Source organism: Hippichthys cyanospilos, chromosome 4 (assembly GCF_059441005.1).
Source record: "Hippichthys cyanospilos isolate Australia breed blue-spotted pipefish chromosome 4, RoL_Hcya_1.0, whole genome shotgun sequence".
In the NCBI taxonomy this organism is placed as follows: Eukaryota; Metazoa; Chordata; class Actinopteri; order Syngnathiformes; family Syngnathidae; genus Hippichthys; species Hippichthys cyanospilos.
In genome coordinates, this window is record NC_142372.1 from 21,837,752 (window position 1) to 21,860,063 (window position 22,312).

Consider the following 22,312-nt stretch of genomic DNA (forward strand, 5'->3'; position numbering starts at 1 on the left):
CAGTGATCCCTCCTACTTCACGGTCTCAGATATCGCGGTCTCAGTACTTCGTGTTTTTTTCCAGGAAAAATAAAAAAAAAAATTCAAAATAAAAAATCATTTAAAAAATGTGCAAAAATGTACAAAAATTGAAAAAAGCAAAAAAGTACATTATACAGTACTGTATTAATCAAATAACAAAGTAATATTAGTTAATAACTATGTTAAGAATTCTTCAAGCGTTAGAGTTCGTGATGTTTTTTATCTTGTTTTGAAATGCATGCTTTTAATTTGTCGAGTCGCGTTGCATTTCCGTTTCCTGTTTTACGTTCTCTGTGCGTCATTCGGCTCGTTACGGTGACGTAGTGAATGACAACGTAAGCTCATATTTATAGTTTATTATCATTTATGTTGATAACGCACGCTACTGCCTATGTTTAGTAAACGATGAATTTTTATTCTGTTTATGTGTTCGTTTGTGTAGAGGTTGCACTTTATAGTTAGTAGTTGTTAGTTGTTGCTAACCCGCTAATGTTGGCTAAAAATACAGTAAATTCGTAGATTAAGTGTTTATATGTTAGTTTACTGACTTTAAGATTGTTGTTGATTTATTATTCAACAGATACTACATGATACACCATACATGAGCCAAAATAAATGTGAAGTTCAACGTGATGACTTGCGTACTCTTTCACCGGAGTCTTGGTGCAGATAACCAGTCCTGAGAACAAACTAAGTAATATTAGTTATTTAATGAATATACAATAATGTTAATAATGTTAATAAGGATAATGTAATGTTAAATAATAGGAGAAAGAAAATAAAATAAGCAAAAAGAAAAAAAACATTGTTTATGGTTACTGCGGCTATATTGGGGCGTACATAGAAATCTAGGAACTGATACTCTACTTCGCGGGTTTCAGACTTCGCGGGGGGTCGACAGCCCCCATTAACCGCAAAGTAGGGGGATCACTGTAATTTGTTTTTACCGAGCAGACTTCACCAAAATTAACGCGCTAGCGTGCAAACGTAAACATGAGTCATACATATTTTTCTACGCGGCTGAGATCTTTCTTAATACTGTAAATAGTTTCAAAAATGCATACAGTTCCTGTAAGCTACGTTGCATTGCACCTTTTGTTCAGTGTTTACAGAACGCCTCTGTCTTATCTGCCAGTATTTTCCCATTCTTGTCTTCAACTGAAAACCAAAATACTGTCACAGGTGATAGGAAACTAATTAGAGCATCCTCTAAATATTTCTCCAGTAGGGCTGCAAATATTGTTTTCTGGTATTTTTTTTCCCCCTTGGTTTAAAACAAATATAAACAGATAAGCTAATGACACATTTTCATCTAACAATGAATGACCATTTTGAAAATAATTTTTGGATACTTTTTTTAACGTTGTTTTAGTTAAAAATAAATGACATTTTTTGACGACTCTCCCCAGAAATTTTGATCGCGACATCATGATGTCAGTGAGCCTAATTTTTTAAAAAGTCATCCGCAAGAACAACAAATGTGTCATGCCATCAGCATCGAAGTGTGCAGAACCATGTCTTTGAAAAGTAATCCAACTGTTCGGGGTTGCAGATATAGAGCCCTCAATACTGTTAGCTAGCGGCTGATTTGAGCTAGAGACTGCGGTAAAAGCTGGCAACAGGCATCGTGCATTAAAATGTCTGCGCAATGAAGTCCAAAATAAAGCCTTCGTGTCAAAATATATAAACAATTGCGTACATACTATTTTTGATTTTGTAACATTTATTTTGCTCTCACCACAGTTGGCGGTGTGTTTTACTGTCATGCACACAAAAATCAAAGAGCGTGGAGCATTAAGAAGCATTCTTCATTGCCCCTGGGGAAAAAAAAAATAAAAAAGCCAGAAGAAGAAAAGATCTAATGCTATGCACTCGAATTGTGGCCTTCTAATCTTGCGAAATCTCATTGTACAAGATCTTGTCCCATCCCTAATACATGCATACGTATACATGTGTGTGTGTGTGTGTGTGTGTGTGTGTGTGTGTGTGCGCGCACGTGTTGTTTTATTTTGTTCTTTGCTCTCACATAGCCACCCAAATTCTGGCCTGAAGAAACACTGTTAGAGATCTTTAAATGGGCACACCGACCAGTCACCCACATCTTTAATAACAATAAAAGAAAGAAAATAGATGCCCGCATATAACGTAATGCGATATGTAAATAAATCAAGATAGAGTTAGGTAAGTCACCCCCGTGGATGTTGAGTTAGGTAAGTCATCCGCCGTAGATATTGACTGCACTTGATGTTTGTGCTTGGTTCCAGAGTACTCGTGATAATTTCATTCACCTTTCCAGTGTATTTTTTTAACAATAGTAATACGCATAAAAAAAGCCTTTTTCCATATAGAATAAACTAGAGCCTTTGGTCACGATAATAGAATACACAAAAGTAACTTAAGGCACCTAATGTGTAAGAGCAAAACTCAAGCATCCAATCAATTGTAAAAGGCTCTACTCATGCAAGGAAATCAAGAGATCAGAGAGTGACTTATTCCCTCATCCTTTCAAGAAGAGTGGTAATTTTGGCCGCTGTTAGGATTAGCTGTTAATTAGCCTCATTTGAAGAATGACAAGTACCAGGTTGAATGAGATGCTGGCTGGCTCCACTGTTCCGCTGAATAGTAGGAGGATTATCAGGCAGGGCGCTAATCCTCTTACTGAAAGGCAAGGCCGCTCTCCGGCCTTCTACTGTGACTTTCTTTTTACATTGTGTTGCCACTACGCTTTTATTTTCCATTATCGAGCTGTGCTCCTCCTCTGAGTAGGCCATATTTCCTGATTGATCACGCTTTGATTTATTCTTTAAAGCCATAGAGTGGACGGATTGCATGAGCAGTGGAAATCTCGCTCTTTCACAATTTTGTCATTTAAACATTTTCACGTTCTCTATTTAAAAACAGCATGCAGTATGTTTCCGCACCATAGAGCTTGGGACACGCGATTATTTCGCTGTAAGTGTTCGGCCTGATAAAGATATTTTGTTTTTCCTCATTTTCAACCCTCAGACAAGGGGGGGGGGGGGGGGCGTCGACTTTTAACCGCATAACTCAAAATAGACCAATTTTTTTCCACATATCTGTGTTTGAATAATATCATGTCATTTACAAGGCTTAAAATTATTATATATTCCTCTAATTTGATGTAGTATGCATCCGTTTTGAACATGTTTGCACTTTCAAATGCACTTTCGTCAAGCGCCGCCTTATTGCCTCTTTGTTGTCAACGAGGCTGCGTGGATAATTTTTTTCCGCGGACTTTGACACATTATGAAAAGGAAAAGATGGATTGACTTGTCTCCTTCAGCCCTTGGGCGTATGCTTGAACAAGCTGCCATGACTTATCTCAAAACAAACCTATATTTTTTCCACATATGTGTATCTAGTGTTTCTAACATTGATTCAAATGCGAAATAAGTAATATGTCATTTACAAGGCTTAAATATATATATATATATATATATATATATATATATATATATATATATATATATATATATATATATATATATATATATATATATATATATATATATATATATATATATATCCCGTTTGAGAGTTTGCACTGAACGTTGAAAAATGCACATGTTCTTTTCCGGCGGACTTGGACGCATTATGAAAAGGAAACGACGGTTTGACTTGTCCCCTTCAGCCCTTGGATGGGCACTTGAACAATTCGACATGTATGTCGGCAGGTGGAGGGAGAAACAGCAAAGGGCAACCTTCCACGCTCTTATCTCACAACAGTTGCTCGGGTAAAGAACATCCCAAGTAAGATGATCAGCAAATAGTCTCCGAAGACCTTCATTTCAATCAAATTGAATGGGTCTGAAGAGGACAACCCGTGGAAGAGTAATGAGGATGTTTGAACAATCGACGAGGAGATAGGAGGAGCTATTTGGCGTGTCAGATAGTCATGATGACTTTTAGGGCTTTTTGAAAAAATAAAGAATTGAAACTTCAAATCATTTTATCGCTGCAACATTAGTTTCAGCATTTGCATCCACGCTTACGCCACATTGCCTCGCACTTCTCTCGTTTCCGCCCGCCCCCTCATAACCGCAACCAGATGGTATTCGATACTATTCGAAATGCTTCTAAAAGTACGGTACTTTCATCATTTTAACAACGCACACCATGTGTTATAATTGGAATGCCATGATCTATCTAACCACCAAAGTCCAGTATGGACTTTGAATCGTTTTTGTAAAATTCACCCAAATTGGAGTAAAAAAGAGGAATCAACTTGTAAGTGAGGTCGACTTGTACTCTGAGAAACACGGTCAACTTTTCCCCCCTGAGCTGAAACACCGCAGTGGACAGTATATTCGTGACGGTGAGCGAGATTGAATTTAAAGGCAAAGAGACCGGGGACATTCATTAAAGATGTACTGACTTGCCTATTCTCATGCGTCCCCCGGTGTTTGGCTGTAGGCCGCCGTTCTCAACTCCCCTAGCGTGGCCGGCAGGTACGAGACGCAATCAGGCCCCGCTGCTCCGCTCAAGTAGTTGATGAATATATATACTGTACTGCCGTTGTTGTCCCATACAGCCTGTGAAGAGGGACTCCTTATAGAGCCATTACATTTTAATTGAACCTAAAAGAGTGTTATAACTCACCATCTGCTCCATCTGTTCCTTTTCCTCTCAGGTGACCCAAAAAACTGGCAGAACAAGACTCTCCCCGGAGACCCCAACTACCTGGTGGGAGCCAACTGTGTTTCTGTGCTCATCGACCACTTTTAGGCGGGGGAGGGGCATCCACGGTGGCTAAACAAGGACACACACATACGCATTGACCCACTCAAATGAAGTCTTGATGAAGTGAAATCACTGATGCATGCCCTCCCACCCTATGAAGGATTCATGCTATACGTGTATACGATGAAGTTTTTACACAAATATGTCTGGGATTGTTTTCCAACATGCGCCACCAGCGAACATATTTTACACAAAGTGTCAGTGTATTTATGCTATATATGCATACAGTATATATAGGAGTCAAGATAATATGTGTATTGCATTCCAGTCCTGATATCAACCTCGTTATTTTTCAGTTCGGGTGACTGAATATAAATATGTATCCGCATTCTTCCACTCTGAGGGAATCTGATGAAGGTGCGAGTCTCAGATGAGACAGTTGAAGGAGTTTGAAGGTCAGCTACAGCTAAAAGCCGAGCAGCACACTTTAACCTTTATTCTTTCTCTGTTGCGCCTTTTCTTCCGGTGAGATATCGTAGCTTGAGTTGTTCTTGCTCCTTCCAGCCTGAGGGAGATCTATGCATGTTGTTCCACTCAGGTCCAGTGGCCTCCTCAGTTGCTTCCTCACCTTTCTTTCTCGTCTTCTTTTTTTTTTAATTTTGCACTCTTGCATTCAAACACAATAAGCAGTGATGCCTTATCTGCAGATCATTCACCTCTTTTCATGAAGAAAATCAATAATTTATGACAAGTAACTGTCTAGTGTTGTTTGGTCTGCCATTTTTGTGAACCCAGTGTATAAGAAAACGTGGGTTCAGCACACAGTAACGGTTGTGAGAGGATAACAAATGTATTTTGATCGTATATCTCCTATGCATTACTTAAAAAAAACAAACAAACATAGAAGAGAGCGGCTGTAAATAATGCTAGCATATTGCCTTGGTTCTTTTTGTTTGTATATGAACTTTTTTTGTAAGATTTTCTTTTTGTATAAAAATGTAGCAAAAACATGTTTTGAAAAGTGGAAGAGAAACATGGTTATCTTTGTATTCTGGATGATACCCTCGAGCCTTGAAACATTGAACCTGACAGTAATACATGACAACTTTTTTTACCGACATATTCGCATTCAATTTACCGTCGGAAATGGCCTTTTTATGGCTACCTAAGGATCAGGAAAGTGCTTGTTGCTGAAAACATTTTTTTTTTTTTAAACATACGGTGTGCTCCCAAAATGTTCCCTTCACTGATTTCAATACTGGATGCTGTATTGTGTGCCCTTAGATGTATTTTTGTACTAATAGACCCAATAATGATGTATGGCACACCAGTTCCATCTTATTTTTAGATTTAACACAGCTTTAATTGGATATTACCGCTTCACGTGTGGCTGATCCCCCCCCCCCCTCCCGCCCCCCCGCGACACAATTTTAAGTATACCACTGTATTAATAAATAAAAATCATTTTAAAGTAACGTTGGTCAAAGTTTTGATTGTTTTTACTTTTTTTACCCTCATTCATGCTGCTATTGATCTAAAATAAGAAGCCGTCACTTCCTGCATTTACTATATCAGCTGCTGTTAACTGTGAGTAAGTTTCTGAAAGCTTCAAATGTATTTGCTCGTTCAAATTTAAAAAGCTCATTATTATCACGTTTTGTTGACATTTAACTCGTACCAATTATGAAGTTACTACTCCCCTCTTCTCCACGCAAGTGACACGTGTGACCGGATGATGGCGTCGCTGATCTCCGAACTTGTGACTCAAAGTCAGTTAATCCTTTTTGACATTACTGGCATCAGCAATGTATGCTCTCTTTCCAGGATGTGGTTGGGGGAACTCACTCTGATCCTAAACCCAAAATGTTCCTTTGTTCCTAATGTTAATTTCCAAAAATTAAATATATTTACAATATCGTTCTATAGTATTAATCTTGTGGCTATTCTTTTAATTCATTGCTGTTTATGTGGGGTGAAAATAGGTTCTCCACTTAAAAGTTTAACATTTTAGGTTGTTTTGTTTTTTTGGATTTCCTTTTTGTATTTCCTACAATATTACCTAATCTATATGTTTTGGAGTAATGCTCTGTTGTTGAAAGAAACATAAAATGGCATAGGTACAAAAAGGGTGGGCGCACAAAAAATAGAATATTGGGAGGAAAATCATTATGTTTCAGTCGTTTTTTTTTCAAATTGTTAAATGTGCGTGTTGTTTTAGTTTAGCATCTTTAAAAAATAAATAAAAAAATCCCATGTTTAAATTTTAGTGATTGTGACAGAAAGGAAAATATTTTTTACACAATGTTTCACATTGTGCATCCCAATGTTGTCAGCTGATTAATGCAAAATATCTGCAGAGGTTATCCTCAGCCTTCTGTCTGGCTTAGTCTTCAGAATCCTCAGAAGACTGCTGACTTGCAGAAAGCCATCATCGACACCCTCCTTTAAAGTTGTCAAAAAGAAATTGAAAAAGAAGCTGGATCCTTAAAGCGGCATACATTAACAGGGTTGAAAGGAAGGGGAGCGTGTTCCTGGAAGAGGTGCGCAAGTGACTGGGATGACTGCAGCTTTGAGATAGCCAAACAACAGGGAAAAATCAAAAAGTCTATCAAAGCAAGCTTAAAATAGGTCTATGAAATTACTTGCCGATCAAACACGCAAACAGCCATATTTCCCAGAGTTTAGAAGAGGCGCGTGCATCATTTTCTTGGTCACGTGGTGGTGAATCTGAGTCAGGTTTGCAAATTGAAATACAGTCGTCACGAAAGAGTCCTTCCATCCACATCAATGTTGACTCCGACTGATTGATTGCGAGACCGATTGAGATCAGTCAATAATACCAGAACAATGTGCGTAGGAGGTGCCAATATGATTTATTCCACTTGGGGTCGCCACCCTCACATTCTACACCACTGAATGCATGTGACTGAGTATGTGCGAGTGTGACAACAAGGTCCTGGCCAATTCGACAACGTTATGGCACTCGTTCAGTCACAACGATTGACTTGGCTTTTAACTGGCTAACAATTTATCACCCTGCATTGAACGACTCTGAGTCATTTTTTGCAAACGTCATATTGCGTATGAATATGCACTAGTGCTTATTTTGTTCCCACTGTTGAATAAAGTGATTTGCAGGCGTATCGGACGCTGTGTCTATCCTTGACCACTAGTGAAAGGCGTTAGGATTCACTCCAACTATGCTATTTCAAATTAGCTTACAATGTTTACTTAAACTAAGATTGTGTACTCAAGTCAATTACAACGATTAACGAGCCCCCAGTAGTCAAAACACAGCAGACTGAGTAATACATTAATGTTAAATATAGTTTGTGGAATATGAAATAGGCAGAAAGATCCACTCGCTTTTTACCCATTCTGACTCTTGCAGTCAACCTAAAATGATCACAGAACTCGTATCACCGAGCTCAGGTAACAACCAATTACAGCTCTCCTGTTTTCTTGGTCATGTGACGTTCACAAGCTGAACAGTGTGGCGGTACATCAGCCCTGAGCAACTATGATGTCACTTACAGTTGGCTGCAATTGGAAAAGTGGCCGCCCACCTGGGACAAATAAAAACGCTTGGATTTTGTTGATTTAGTCATATTCCACAAATGCAATATTAATCAAAATACCCTGTTTAGCCTGGGGCCACATACTACAGAAGCATGGTACCGTAAATGGAAAGAGAGTTAAGGTTTTTGACATGCAAACTCATTCGAACATATTTCCAAGTAGGTTTAAGTACAAACTATATCCAATCCTGTAATTAAATATGTTGGAATGGATTTTCACTTTTGAATATATTTTCAGATATGTTTGAACCAATTTTCAACTGTACAAATTGAACGTGTACTATTTGAACGTAATTCTAAGCTTCATGTGAAAAAAAGAACATTGTTTTCCATATTGCTACAGGCCAGGCTAACGCATGGCTTTATGCAAACAAATTCAATGATTTAAGTATTTAGCCTGCAAGCACGCAAGAACAAATCTGCAAGTGTGTTCGAACATATTTAAAAATGTGTTCAAAAATACTAGTAAATGCTTGTAACTGCATCGGTGCGACTTTGACAGTCAAAAGTGTTCACTCCACAATGTAGAAAAAAACTGGAAAAGTTTTGATTTGACACACCCTTTAATCCGGTCGTGCTTTACAAACAGTCACATTGTAGCGTATATTGATGTTTCTAAAATAGTGTGTGTGTGTGTGTGGGGGGGGGGGGTGAGACCACCAGGGAAAAAAAAAAGACTTTGTTTTTGGCATGTGAAATGTAATTGTGATCAAATAAGGATTGGCATCTTTTTCTTCAGGCCATTTGACGCACTTGACTTTTCTCCTGCTTAGACCAAGGGTGTCCAACCCGTTTTAGCTTGCAAGCCTTATGGAGGAAAATCTATTCCCAAGTGGGCTGGACCAATAAAAACCATAGTATGTATTTATATAACATACACATAATAACTTCAGATTCATCAGTATTTTTATTACAGTCCAAAATAGTAAAAGCACAACATCACCATTAATCATAAAACAATTAACATCACTAATAGTCATCAAACATTTCACATTTTTCATTTGTTAAAAAATCAGCTCATTTTTATCATTTAGAAAATCATCTCGCGGGCCTGATCAAACTCATTTGTGGGCCAGAACTGGACCATGGGCTTTATGTTTGACACCACTGGCTTTGACAAACCTTTACCCTGTTTAAATGCTGTAAAAAAAGGTAGTTAAGAGTTGTTTTTGTTTTTCCTTGGTAATGTTAAAGCATGGGAAATGTTTTATCTTTCCTCGGGGGGCTTTGCAAAATATAATTTTGCAGTACTGGCATATTATGGGTGAATTGTGAATTTTCATTAAAATGATTCCAAATATTGGACATTGACTTTTTTATCGTGGCTCATGCTTTTTGCACTGCAAAAATACCCCGATATCGCGTTTAGAGCTGTACGGGATAAAACCTGCAGTTGTAAATACGCAAAAATATAATGACTGATGATTGTATTTTTTTTTTTAACAAGACTGTCCTTTTTTTAACAAAAAGAGAGAATTGTTGTTTTTAATGTTCAGATCAAGCTAAAACAGAACACGTTGAAAGGTTACACAGCCAACAAGAGGTGAGGATAGATGTAACCTACGAATCCGTTTTTATGATGACGAATCTCCTACTTTAATGCAAAGAGAAGGATTCAGCCGAGCGTGTCCTTATGCTAGTTTCCACAAATGCACACCCAACTTCATCCACTGGGAATAAAAGCTCCCATGCTGCACCTCTTCACAAATCAAGCGCAGCCGCACACACGCGTGCACATCACCACCTCCGAACGCCCCCTCCTCCATCACCATAGTAGTAAGTCAGCCTGGCTCCCACTGCTGCATGCGCACAGACGCACCGTGGCACATTTCCAACAACCGCGCACCAGAAGCACAATTGCGGGTTGTCTCCGACAGTATTCGACGCGCTGGATGGAGGACTTGTCCACGCTGCGCCTTTGACGCGGTACGTGTCTCATATCCGCGCACGCGGACAGGCGTCATGGCAGCAGCGTGACAATGGCGCAAGGTTGGCTTTCCTGTGCGCCTTCGGTGACTTTTCTTCCGAGGGATGTCTTGATCGTCGGAGCTAACAAGGAATTTGGCGGAAGCGCCGTTTCAATCCTCTTCTTTCCAACGCCGAGAATCCGGTGCTGATTCCACTCCTCTCGCCTCTTCTTCCCTCCCACTCGCGAGAGCTCGACGCTAATTGGAGAGCATCTTAATTGATGGCGAGCAACCACGTCGGGCTTTGACCTCCTCTTTCGCTGTTTACGCTAACGCTCTTTCCATTTGGGGATTTCTACTCCTTTCGTCGTTTCGCCTTAATTTTAAAGGACAATGCCGGTGAACGCGTTGCCCCGGGCGGGGATCGGCCGACAGGGCTCCCTCAGCCCGGCGTCGCTGTCCCGCAGCCTCTCTCGCCTGAGGGAATATCGGACTCGGACCCGGATCATGCTGGCCCTCGGAGTCTCTCAGATGGTACTGGGAAGCCTCATTCTGGCCGTCAGCTTCGCGGCACTGGCTCTCACCACATCTCCCAGGGTACGGCATTCGTGTCCTTTTTGGGCTGGTTTCTCGGTGAGTACGTCTTTCCCCACCTTTGTTTGTTTATTTTTTTTAACTGTTGAACTGCAACTGACTCCCGGGAACACGCTATAGAAGTGAATTTGAGATGCGCAGCAGTGTTTCTCAATCTTACTGAGCCCATTTACACACTTAAAGGACAGTATTCTCTAGAGGAAATTTAGTATACCTTCAAATAAAAAAGTCACAAAAGTGGGTTCACTGATGATCGCAGTCGAGTGTAAGAGAATTCATTTCGGCCTATCTTTTGTTGTAAATAAATAACTCAGACCAATTAAGCACAGTTGGACAACTTTGAGTTGCTTCATTGATTTTATTGTTACTGCATAAAACGGTGTTCAATGCTGACTTTAATTCGGGGCCATGCCGCAAGTTGATACACAACATGATGTGACATATGTGTCCTTAAAAATACAATACAAATACGCACTACTGAATGGATGACATCAGAACAATGGTGTCAAATGAGAGTGTGGCTATGTCATGGTAGAATTACATCAGCAAGGCTTTGGGGGCTGGTTCAATATTTCAGAAACGGCGTGAAAAAGGTTCCGCTAAGATACTGTCCAGGTTCCAATATGAGTGTTAGGCCAAGGCAAAGAGGTAAGAATAACACAAAACACACTTCCTGAAATGTGTTTGTGTGAGTTTAGGTGTATTTTTTTTCACTGTACAAGATTTGGTTATTTCCTCAATGAATGTCATATGTATGGATGTAGAAATTGTAGAAACAACGCGCGTTCTGTATATCGTTTTGTCCTCGCCTTTCATAAAACTTAGCATGTGCGTCCCATGTTTTCCTATTTTGAGGATATTTGTTTGCTTACTGAAGTGGTTTGGACTTGCTGTCGGGGCTGCGTATCCTTCCCGTGAAGGTGTGAAGGAGATCTTTTACATTGTCACTTTACAGTAATGGAGAATTTGCCTCTGACGTCATCGGACTAGTCAAACCGTGTCCCGAACGAACCGGTCAAACCATAACCGATGGACTTATCACACCTTCTGAGGGCTTGAATAATGCGACCCGAAACTGCTCGCTGTATGCACGCACAGATGGCGCTGCTGTTAATTTGACTGCTGCATTGTGAACTCTGCATCCCCTTCGTTGTTTTTTGCGGCTACTGGCTCCAGTTCGGTTGACGTGCTACCCCGCAACTTCAGCACTGGAGAGAGACTTCCCTGTGTCTCCCAGCTATAGTTAGTGGACGTAAACAGGAATGAAAAACACAGACTAAGCCTGGCTCTTTCAGAGAACCTTCCTTTGCTGCGAAAGGATGCTGTGTTTCCATATGTTGGGGGCAATTGGGAGGAGTTAGCCACCCTCTGGCACACTAAATGTTGTTTTTTTGTCAAATGAAATAAAGTTTGCGCTCAAAAAGAGACACATGCCCATTCAGTCTTAGGTTTCCTGTCTGATAAAGAGGGTGCATATATAATTCACTCTAACGCGTTCAGTGATGTACTACTCAAATAAATACCCCTCAGAAGCACACGTACGATTTACTGGGCATTGCACCAAGTGTACAACAGGCTATTTTCCAGCGTGTTTAAACATCAATAAACCCGCATCAGCAATGAAAACTTATATGTGATACTGTCAAAACTTAAAAAATAAGAGGGAATTCAAAATTCTTTCTCCACAAAGTTTTATTAAGTCCACCAAGAGCAGGGAAGCTTTAACAAGATTGTACACTGAATTAAAAAATCACAGTTTAATTTAAGAAGCTAACTTTATTTATTGACCGTCTGCTGAATATGAATGAAATAGAATTACAAAAACATATTGAAAATGACAAAATACATAAATAAAATGCTTGCACTCACCAAAACGGCTGTCTCCAAAAACACTTAATTCAACACAAAATCCACCCTTCTTTCTTTCCTCTATAAGACTTCAATGACTTGCCTGTACAGTTTGTCTGTGTGTTTCAGTTCCAACAAGAAATGCTTTTTTATCGTATGTTTTAATTCGCTTTAAAAATAAACAAAACAAACAAAACAGAGAATGACAGCTCCACAGAAGCACAGGACACAGAGATTGTCACAACCAAGCTTGCTTGACCCTCATAGCGCTGCCTCCCATGCTGAATATCCAATAACAGAGCGTGTATGTGTCACGTTCAACGGGAGGCTTTCTAGCTGGCCTTACTGTCGCCACCACATGATTTGATTGGCTAATGAAATTAAATTGTCTATTACTTCTAATAATGAATAATTCATCAATTAATAATTATTATATTATTATATCAATAATAAGAAATCAACTGCCTTTGCTCATCCCTCCATTTGCGATAAGGTTGACATTAAAGTATTAAGTGAGCTCTAGTCAACCATGCAAAATCATTACAACAGATAAAAAGTATTAAAAAAAAACCAATCACTATTCCATCGCATTTATGCTATACAGATCATTTTTCACTGTTCACAGTCAGTTTCTTTTGGAATATAATCTCTGTGTTTTTACCATTTTAAAATTTCATAATGTTTTTTTGTATTTATGAGCGCACATTTCCTTGATTTGCTGCCATAGACCCTGTGCAGGGCACTCCATTAATTATAGAGGAGCTGGGCCAGAGTGCATGAAGAGGAGGGGAGCAAGTAAGGGTCTCCTCCATGCCATCAGGGCCATCTGTGTTTGTGTGCAAGAGTGTGTTCAAAGCTGTGTGTGCGAGAGGGTACAGTTCCAAGGGAATAGGAATTAGCCACGAAGGGTCAGAGTGCAAAGGCCGCCATACATTCAGGATTGGTGCCTCGACAGCTGCTTGTTGGAATATATGTTTGTCGGTCTGCTCACTTCAAGTCACGTGTCCTCCGAATGTGAACGGTCTCGTTTGTGGGTGTGAAGGCAATGGTGCGATCGGACACTGGCGCGCGGCGCTCGGTTATCGTCAAGGTTGCAGACCGATGTTTTTGCCCGGCAGTGGTAAAGTGACAGCGGCGCCCTCCTCCACAATATCTGAACTTCAACACAAGTTTACGTTTGTCCTTCTTAGCTATGAGTAGTACGTCACCACGTGGGTGAACTGAGCTCATGAGGAAGTTGATGTGCGAATGTGAGTGCGGTTGTCAGCGTTACCTTTATTTTTTACAAAGAGAAACCGCTACCTCTTCCTACACGCTGACCAGCAGTGAGCAAATGCTTCTATGCAAACCTATAAGAAGGTGTATATTTGGATTAACAACTGCCACTTCACGCACAAATACACCTCATAATAATGTCAATATATTGTGGCGTTGATCATAAAGTTGGACTGTTGCAAAGAGGATTGTTTAAGCAGTGAAATTAAAAGCGAGATGAACACCAAGTTTGCATTCATCCTTTATGAACCGTAAGCTGTCGAGCTTTCCAACAAGTCCAAACAATCCCCTGCAAAACCCTTTGCAGTCCTTTGTATTACACACCAACATACACAGGCAGATTAGAGCAGAATCTGCTGATGCTCAGTGCTGAAACATTACACAGTCGGGCCGTCACGATGGAATTTTTTCAATATCGATTATCCCTTATAATAATAGAGTAATCAACCCCGCCACGCGCCTCCCTAAAACACAGAAATGTATTTTTTATTTTGATAATCAATTCACTAGGGTTGAACTGAGTGAATATAATGCTCATTGTTTTTTCCACCTATGAATGGACACCAACAAAATTTGCCTGTGCTAAACTTTTAGCAATTGTGATTAGAATGAGCATTCATCAATTGAAGTCAACAAACACTACAATTTAATTCACACCTACATACTGTATGTCATTTATACATTACACATGCTTCAACAATACTCCATGAGTAAACCTAAGAGTGACTGCCTGATAGCAAGAAGAAGGTCAGTGACTTTCTCCTAATCTCCTCTTGCTGCTTGTATTTCTTCATGACCAGCAAACTGGGCACATTTTGTGCTTGCATTTGTCCACCATGACAACAAATGGCGTCTTTGCAATGAGATGGTCTTTGCATACGAGTGTTTTTTTGTTGTTGTGTGAAGCAACAGTTGAAGTACTGCTGCGATATACCAGTTCCTCTTTGCAATGATTGAATATTACTTTATATGTGTCACTCTTTTTCAATTGGAAATGATCCCAAACTATTTCTGGGAGGAACACTGTGTGTTTCCAAGGAAGGGACAAGCCCATGAGAAAACAATAGCACAAACATGGTTCCGGCGGAACTTCGATGTAGATGTTTTTAGTCGACCAATTTTTAAAGCTTTAAACCCGACTTGGTCGACTTTCCCCCTCCCGACCCTAGCACAGAATATGGTCAAAAATCAACAATCCTTGCTAAAGCTGTGCAGACTTTCTACACAGTCGTTTGCAAATTGTTATCATTACATTCTCGTCACAAGAAATGTTTGGTAGAGGGATTTTTTTTAGTGTGTCTTTAAAAACTGTGACCTCAACAACAAATTGGATGATTGTTTATAAGGTGTGTCACTGTACCATCATAGTGTATCATCCAGATAATGATATACAGTAAATTTTGCAGCGAATTCTATTGGTGGACTTTACTTTTCCCATTAGAGAAAACTCGACAGAGGCGGCGCATATGTTTGGATCACTTCTGAGTTAATTTATGGAGATGCGGATGGTAATTTGTTCTGCATGTCAGCTGCTGACAGCTGCAGAAGTCCTTTGGCTCGCTGTGTCGTTCATGGGCCACAGCCAGCAGGGCAGAGTGATTTCACAGCCAAGAGCTCTCAGGTGAACCTGCTGGCCAGACACAGCACAGAAACGCGTCTGCACGATGAGCCCGCGACCAGTATGCAGGCCTCCGCGTCACCCTTTATCGCCACAAGACATCGACAGGAAGCGACGGCTGCCCGAGCGGGGCTCTGTGTCGGTAGCAAGGCTCGGGCTGGGAGGGAAAAAAGTGAAAAGACATTGTTTAGGCTGGCACACCAGCAACCAAAAATTAGAAAGGATTCTTGATTTCATGCAGAAAGAAGCGTTTGTCCAGCGATGCGAGCTTGGCTGTGCAGTGTATAAGCTAACATGGCAAACAATGCAATGTGGTGGACATCATATTCAAGGATGTTCGTTACATTTGTTCAAAGGAAAACAAATGATTTTAGACTGTGCCCTCTTACAGAATTTTAAAGCGAAAGGTTCACACTTTGAAAGAACGGCGTAGTATTGCTTCCTTTAGTTTCACTGCTCAGCGTGTTGGGCGCTGCCATCTTTCTTCAGCATATGAGTCATCAATAACGATCTGCTTCATTACCTCCAATTCCCGCAGCGTGTACAGTTTCGAACACACACACGCACGCACAAGGCAGACACACACAACAAGGTTTTTGTATCATAGTGGGGACATGCCATTGACAATGCATTTCCTAGTCTTTCCTAACCTTAACCATCACAACAGATTGCTGAACCCTCACTCCTACCACAACCTCAATCAAGATTCATTTTAAATCTATACTCTAAAAGCACGCACACACACACACACACACACACACACACACACACCAAATTATCGTGCGGAAGGGTGTTGTTGCACTTGGATACAGACGTGATGATGGTCAGACAGCCTGAGAAACAGTCCGTTAGGAGAGGATATCAATAGCTCATATGACACACCACCGCAAGTAAACAAGCCATTCTGTTATTTGACCAAGGCAGAGTGATTAAGCTAACAGGGCAAACCTCTTGAATGACAATTTTAGTTATATTCTTGCCATGGTTTGAATGTATAAAGTGTCAGTCAGATGCAATTGTAGGAGTGGCAGTCAGGCCCATATGTATTGGGAATTTGGGACATTGGTACAATTCTCATATTTCAGACTTTAAAAACCAGCACGATTAATATGAAATGAAATACTCCAAATGTGCTTTCCCTGCAAGCATTCAGCTTTAATTTGAGGATACTTATATTCAGTGGCGTTACCAGACCCCTTCTATCAAAGACGAAAGTCAGCAGTTCAAGCACACCTTGTTCGTTTTCTTCCATATCCACTCTTTTGAGTCCACAGTTATTTGGAATGGCAACAAAGCAAAAAGGCAAAACTTCCTCTGATTATGACAGCTTTCGTAAATTTGCTGTCAGTCCCCTAAATAGCAAACTTATGGCAAAATAAGAGTGCTAAGTGGAAGTGTAATGTTAGCTGACTGAAGATGACACAATTCTGCCATGATACGAATAAATAAAAAGTGGTGAAATTTCAAACAGCTTCTTTAGGTTCAATTCGTGGCATTGATTAGTGTGTGTGTTTTTTGTTTTCTCTTTTTTGACAATGAAATTGAATCGTGTGCTATTTAGCTGGCGTTAGCTAGCAGGGTGGGCGGCTCGGTAGAAGAGTGTTTCGCACCTCCCCCTTACAGGTCTGAATCTGGAGTTTGATTCCTGCTCTCCTTCACACTTCAAAAACATGCATGGCAGGTGTATTGGACACTCTAAATCAGGGGTTCTTGGACTTTTTGTCACCACGGACTGTCCAACGCTTGGGATTTTTTTTGTGGACCGGGGGGGTGGGGGTGGGGGGGGGGGGGTGGGGGGCTCACCGTTGACGGCAAACTAATGGGAGCCCTCAGCTTGCTTGAGTGACTGCTCTCATCTCAAACCACACCATCCTTCCTCACTACAAAATGTGATATCAACAGCGGCCAGAGGCAGCGCCAAAAAACAAAGCACAACTGAATGAACTGTTATAGAATAAATGTAATCAGTTCCAAAACATCATTATTTCGGGTGTGGCCCATGTGACCCGGTCTCAGTAGATACGCGGACCATTGCCTTTACCCGGCCACGGACCTGCGGTTGGCGACCTCTACTCTAAATTGTCTTTTTGTGTCAATGGATGTGTTAATAGTTGTTGGTACCTGTGTGCCTGCGATTGGCTAGCAACCAGTCCAGGCCACCCCCCGCCTACTGCCTGTAGACACCTGGGTAAGCGGCTATAGAAAATGGATGGATGGGTATAGCACGATAGCCATTTATATTTTGCTAAATTACAAGGAAAAAAACTGATCAACCTTTCATGCGCAAACGCCTCTCACAAACCCTGATGCTGGTTTGGCTCCTAGCCTGTCTCTTTAGCACTTGGCTACTAGGAAGAATTTGTTGTAAAGATTTGGATTATCTATAAATTCATTTTCTAAGTAAATACGGTCGGCATCTAAACCTTTTGGCGCATATCATCTGGCTGCTTTAAACAGATACAACTATTTCGTCATTGTTCTCAATAGGCAAGTGAGCAGTGGCTTTTTGTTCTGTAGCACTCAGATCTATTCTTTCCAAACAACATCAAGAGGTCTGTCGTCTTCACTTGATTTCTGTTCATCAGAATGCAGTCATCATTTAGCTCTCATCAAATGTTCCCCACAAGGAGAATTTGAACTCCCATGACCAGAGCATATTGTATGTCCACCTCCACCAACTATTGAGCTCCAGTGCATGGTATATGGATAATTGCATTTATAGTAATGCACAGTTGTGATTGACACTGTCAAAGAGGCCCATTTTCCCCTCTGAGTACCGTGTTGTGTTAATGCAGCCATTAATCTCCATCTGTCAGCAGAGACTGTGGCTCCTCAGCTACGCGGCATCTCGCTCACATCTGAATATCGATCAACTGAATTAGTTGCAACCCTATCAATCAGCCAGCTTTGCATCAGCTTTCATTCTTTTCATGACCCTTTTTAGCGTTTCCCACAATGACCTCACCGAGGTGTATTTAAAGCAGTGTGTAAAGATGACATTGAAAATAAGCGCTTGGGTGTCACTCAGAAGCCATAATTCACTTTCCCGCAGCACCTTTCCATAAGAAGTAGAAACGCTGCCTGCTGCCTCTCGTTACTCTGAGGACCCTCCAGTGCATCTTGCCTGTACGCCAGTGCAACCAATGATGTACTTACATAGAGGAAAACAACTGCACGCGCAAATCCACACACTTAAAATGACACACCTTCTATTTTAAATGTTCAATCTTAAATCCTGTCCCATTATGTACTTTTATAGAACTCACTTGAACCTCATTCAGACATTGTGCCTGATCTCGGGCACCTAACCACTTGTATACTCATAGAATTTTGTAGTGGCATGCAGAGTGAAAAGAAAAGCTCCGCTGCTGTACCCAGGGCAACATTTTTTCTTAAGCGAGATGGCATCGGTATTCGTATTTCATTTTTTTTTCTGTTGATAATACATTTTGTAGTGAGGAAGGACGGTGCGGCTTCAGTTGAGGGCAGTCACTGTGGGTGAAACGTGTCGTTGCGTCTCTGTGAAATCAGGCCCACGAGTGTCTGTCAGTTGTACTTTCTTTGTCGTCATTTATGATAACGTGCACAAAAATGAGTCTGGTGAGCCAACAACTTGTGCTAGCTGATGTTACTTCTCATCTTCGGCATATTATATAGTGTATACATTTCGCTGGTTAGCGTTTTCGTTCGTGCCAGGTATTTACCTTTGGTAGCACATGCAAAGGTTTTGCTTTGATAAGTGCTCATTTGGATCCGATTGACATTTTGTACTGAAATGAATTGTGTTTGAAATTAAGTTATGATTGATTTAACCAAAGTAATTTGTGTACATTAAAGCAGAATATATATTTTATGTGCATTATTGTTATGTATTCCGGGACAAAGTTGATAAATATACTTTTACCCTTTGTTAACCAAAAATCCATTATGAACAAACTCTTGTGTGGGATGGAGCCAAACCCAGATGAGAAGAAGAGTTGAATACATTGTGGTCAACCAAAGCGTTTGTGTATTATTAAGACCAGCTAATCAAAGCTATGAAACACAATATCTCTGTGACGGTGGTAGCTACAATAATGCGTCCACATTGGCGCACCCCAAGCTACTCTGTGTACTCGAGAGGATATCATTTTATGTTTCAAATGCGGCAAATATTTTTCCATGCATCCATCACAGCCCGCCTCCTGTAAAGCCTCCTTTTTCTTGTCTAAGCATCCTTTTCTTTGTTGTGTGGCCATGTGATAGTCTGACCCGGCCGCGGTTCAGGATGTGTGTGCCAGAATGCTTGATGCTGCACTTCTTTACAAACAGCCTCGGCCCGGCGGCCCTGCAGGTCTGCACGCAGACCGTTGAATAGGAAAGGCCACGGGGTCACGCTAAGCCTCCTGCATGCACGACCAAGCCAGGAGAAAGCGAGCCGGCATAAGATCCTGTCAAAAAGAAGGCAGATCAAATTTGTGAGAATTTTGCTATCTTTGCTTGTCAAGGAATGTCTTTATCTTCTTGTATCCACACTGAGGAAGTTTACGTCTAATCTACTCCCTCTTTCACGCCAAAGCAAACAGGAAAGAGCCTTTTTATCATTGCAACTTGTCTTTCATCCGACCTGAAAAAGACACTTGCTTTTCTTTCCAACCCAAGCTAAGTTTTATAACAACGGCTTTTCAGTAGCAAGCTGCAACAGGTCATCAGTTGCCCACCTCGGATCTCGGCATTCACAGACACCTTTGTTGAGGTGTTTGACTTGCGTCTGCAATATTGCACGAGCCTAGCTTTATCTTGGTGGAACAAAGCTGACACTCCGTTCTGCCCCATCATTTGTTCTACAATATTAGCACAGTGTTGTCTTCGAAGGCACATTTATGTGTGCTTATATATGGCGCAAACATCTTGGTGAGTAAATGCGGGCAATTCAACTGATTGCAACTGTTCAAACAAAGATAGCTTGGATGTGCTAATACCTTTTTCGTCATTCTGCTCTTGGACAGGCACAGGCTGTAAATGCACGTACAGTAGATAGAACATTGCATGTCATCGTCCCATCCATTTTCTACAGCTCTTGTTGTCGTTATAGGGTCGCAGAGCCTTGAGCCTTTCTTAGCTGACTTTGAGTGAGAAGCAGGATACGTGGTAGATTGCTCGTCAGCCAGTTGCTGAACACGACGTGACAACCTGTCACACTAACATGCACAACTATGGACTCTGGAGATTTTTGGGGAATGTGGGTGGAGAAATCCCACAGAGGCAAAATCCAGACTGGGGGGGGGGGGGGGGGGGGGGGGTAGCATGTCTTTTTGGGGGGCCAAAAATTAGACCACTTTTAAAATATGAATATGTATAATTTATGTTTGCAGGACTTACATCAACTTACATTTTTTTGCTGATCCGACATTCATAATTTGTCAGAACAGCGCCCCCTGTCCGTCATTGCCGGTCTGTCATTAATTCAATCCAGATGAAATTGTCATCGTCAGTCTGGTAGTCCTTTGGTGTATTTTTGCCCAACCTTCCGCCACCACTAGAAAACGACATTTTACTTTTTTTTTTTTCTGGTCCGTCATTCGTCAGGCGCTACGTCTTTCTGCCCTCATACTAATTTCTTTTTCTGTTTTTGGACTTACACTTAAAGTTAACATCTTGCATGTGTTTCTACAGTTACACTGCAATTGAAACACAACAAGGTAATGTAAGTGTAACATGAAAACAAAGTCAGCTAAGGGGTTTAATCCTAGGCTATAATTCACCATCATGTTAATGTATTGATCCATACCTCCAAGAGAATGCAGGTGAGACAAGAGTGCAATCATATCCACTGGATGGCATTATTATGTTTTATACACCACTCAAATGGTGGATGTCGGTTCTCATTTATGCTTTACAACTATAGAAGACAGTTTCGTTAACATTTGTCTAAATTTCATCCTGTTACATACACTACAAGTAAAACAAAGTATTGAATTATTAAAAAAATATTTACATATTTAATTCACCGTTTTGTTTAGCATTCCAAAAATGGGCGTCCGTCAGCAATGAGCTAACGGGCAGTCCGTCAGTCCTGTCAAAGTGCCCACCTCTGCTTGTTAGTACAACACAGCACGCCATTTGTTTGAAACAGTTTGCTAAGTGGTTTTCACTCAAGCATTTCACTTGTGGAATAACAATGTAAACTTATTTCTTTGTTGTAAAAGTTCGTTGTCAGGAAATAAAATATTTTGTTGAATTAGCCAGCTTAAAAGTTTGTTGTGTTAAAAATTGAAGTTCACCCAATATATTTATTGATTGGTTTTATAGTCCACACGTGAATGTTGAAGCCAAACTTTAAACCCCACACCTCAGACTTGGCCAGCAGATGCGCTGACTACAACACTATTCTGCCCACAATGCACTTACATTTTCAAATATGTTTATTTATTTATTTTTTTTGCTGACAAAAAAATTGAATCCACCTCAATTTTTATGTTGTCAAAGAGGACTGAATTGAAAACTGTATAATGTCGCCATTGAATTAAGTGGTAAAGTGGTCAAATGTTAAATGCACAACAGTGAAAAATGTGCAGTTTAATTCTAGGAAAGTCTAAGTCTAGGAAAATACCAAAAAAAGAAAAATCCTATTTGAAGGTTGCTACTTTTTCACAGGTTCCAGTAAGATGGTTTTATGCACAGTCATTTCAATAGTTATTGATAAAACAATTATTATTTGCTGTCTGGCTCACTCTTGCAAATTGCAATTCCTTCAAGGCATAGTGGCTGCGTACAAATTGACGGATATA

The 22,312-nt window shown here is 40.6% G+C and overlaps 2 protein-coding genes across 12 annotated transcripts in view; both read left to right on the forward strand.

Annotated features, from left to right (window-relative positions):
- tjp1a (tight junction protein 1a) overlaps positions 1-6,197 on the forward strand; it is a 108,096-nt gene extending 101,899 nt beyond the window's left edge. For all 11 annotated transcript variants that reach the window (XM_088412222.1, XM_088412228.1, XM_088412224.1 and 8 more), the window contains one exon: positions 4,673-6,197. In XM_088412222.1, the coding sequence (XP_088268348.1) occupies positions 4,673-4,767 (95 nt within the window). In that variant the 3' untranslated portion in view covers positions 4,768-6,197. The remainder of the gene's footprint in view (positions 1-4,672) is intronic.
- Positions 6,198-10,052: 3,855 nt separating this feature from the next.
- entrep2 (endosomal transmembrane epsin interactor 2) overlaps positions 10,053-22,312 on the forward strand; it is an 80,867-nt gene continuing 68,607 nt past the window's right edge. Inside the window, exon 1 of the mRNA XM_088412170.1 lies at positions 10,053-10,840. Coding sequence (XP_088268296.1) covers positions 10,601-10,840 — 240 coding nt within the window. The 5' untranslated portion in view covers positions 10,053-10,600. The remainder of the gene's footprint in view (positions 10,841-22,312) is intronic.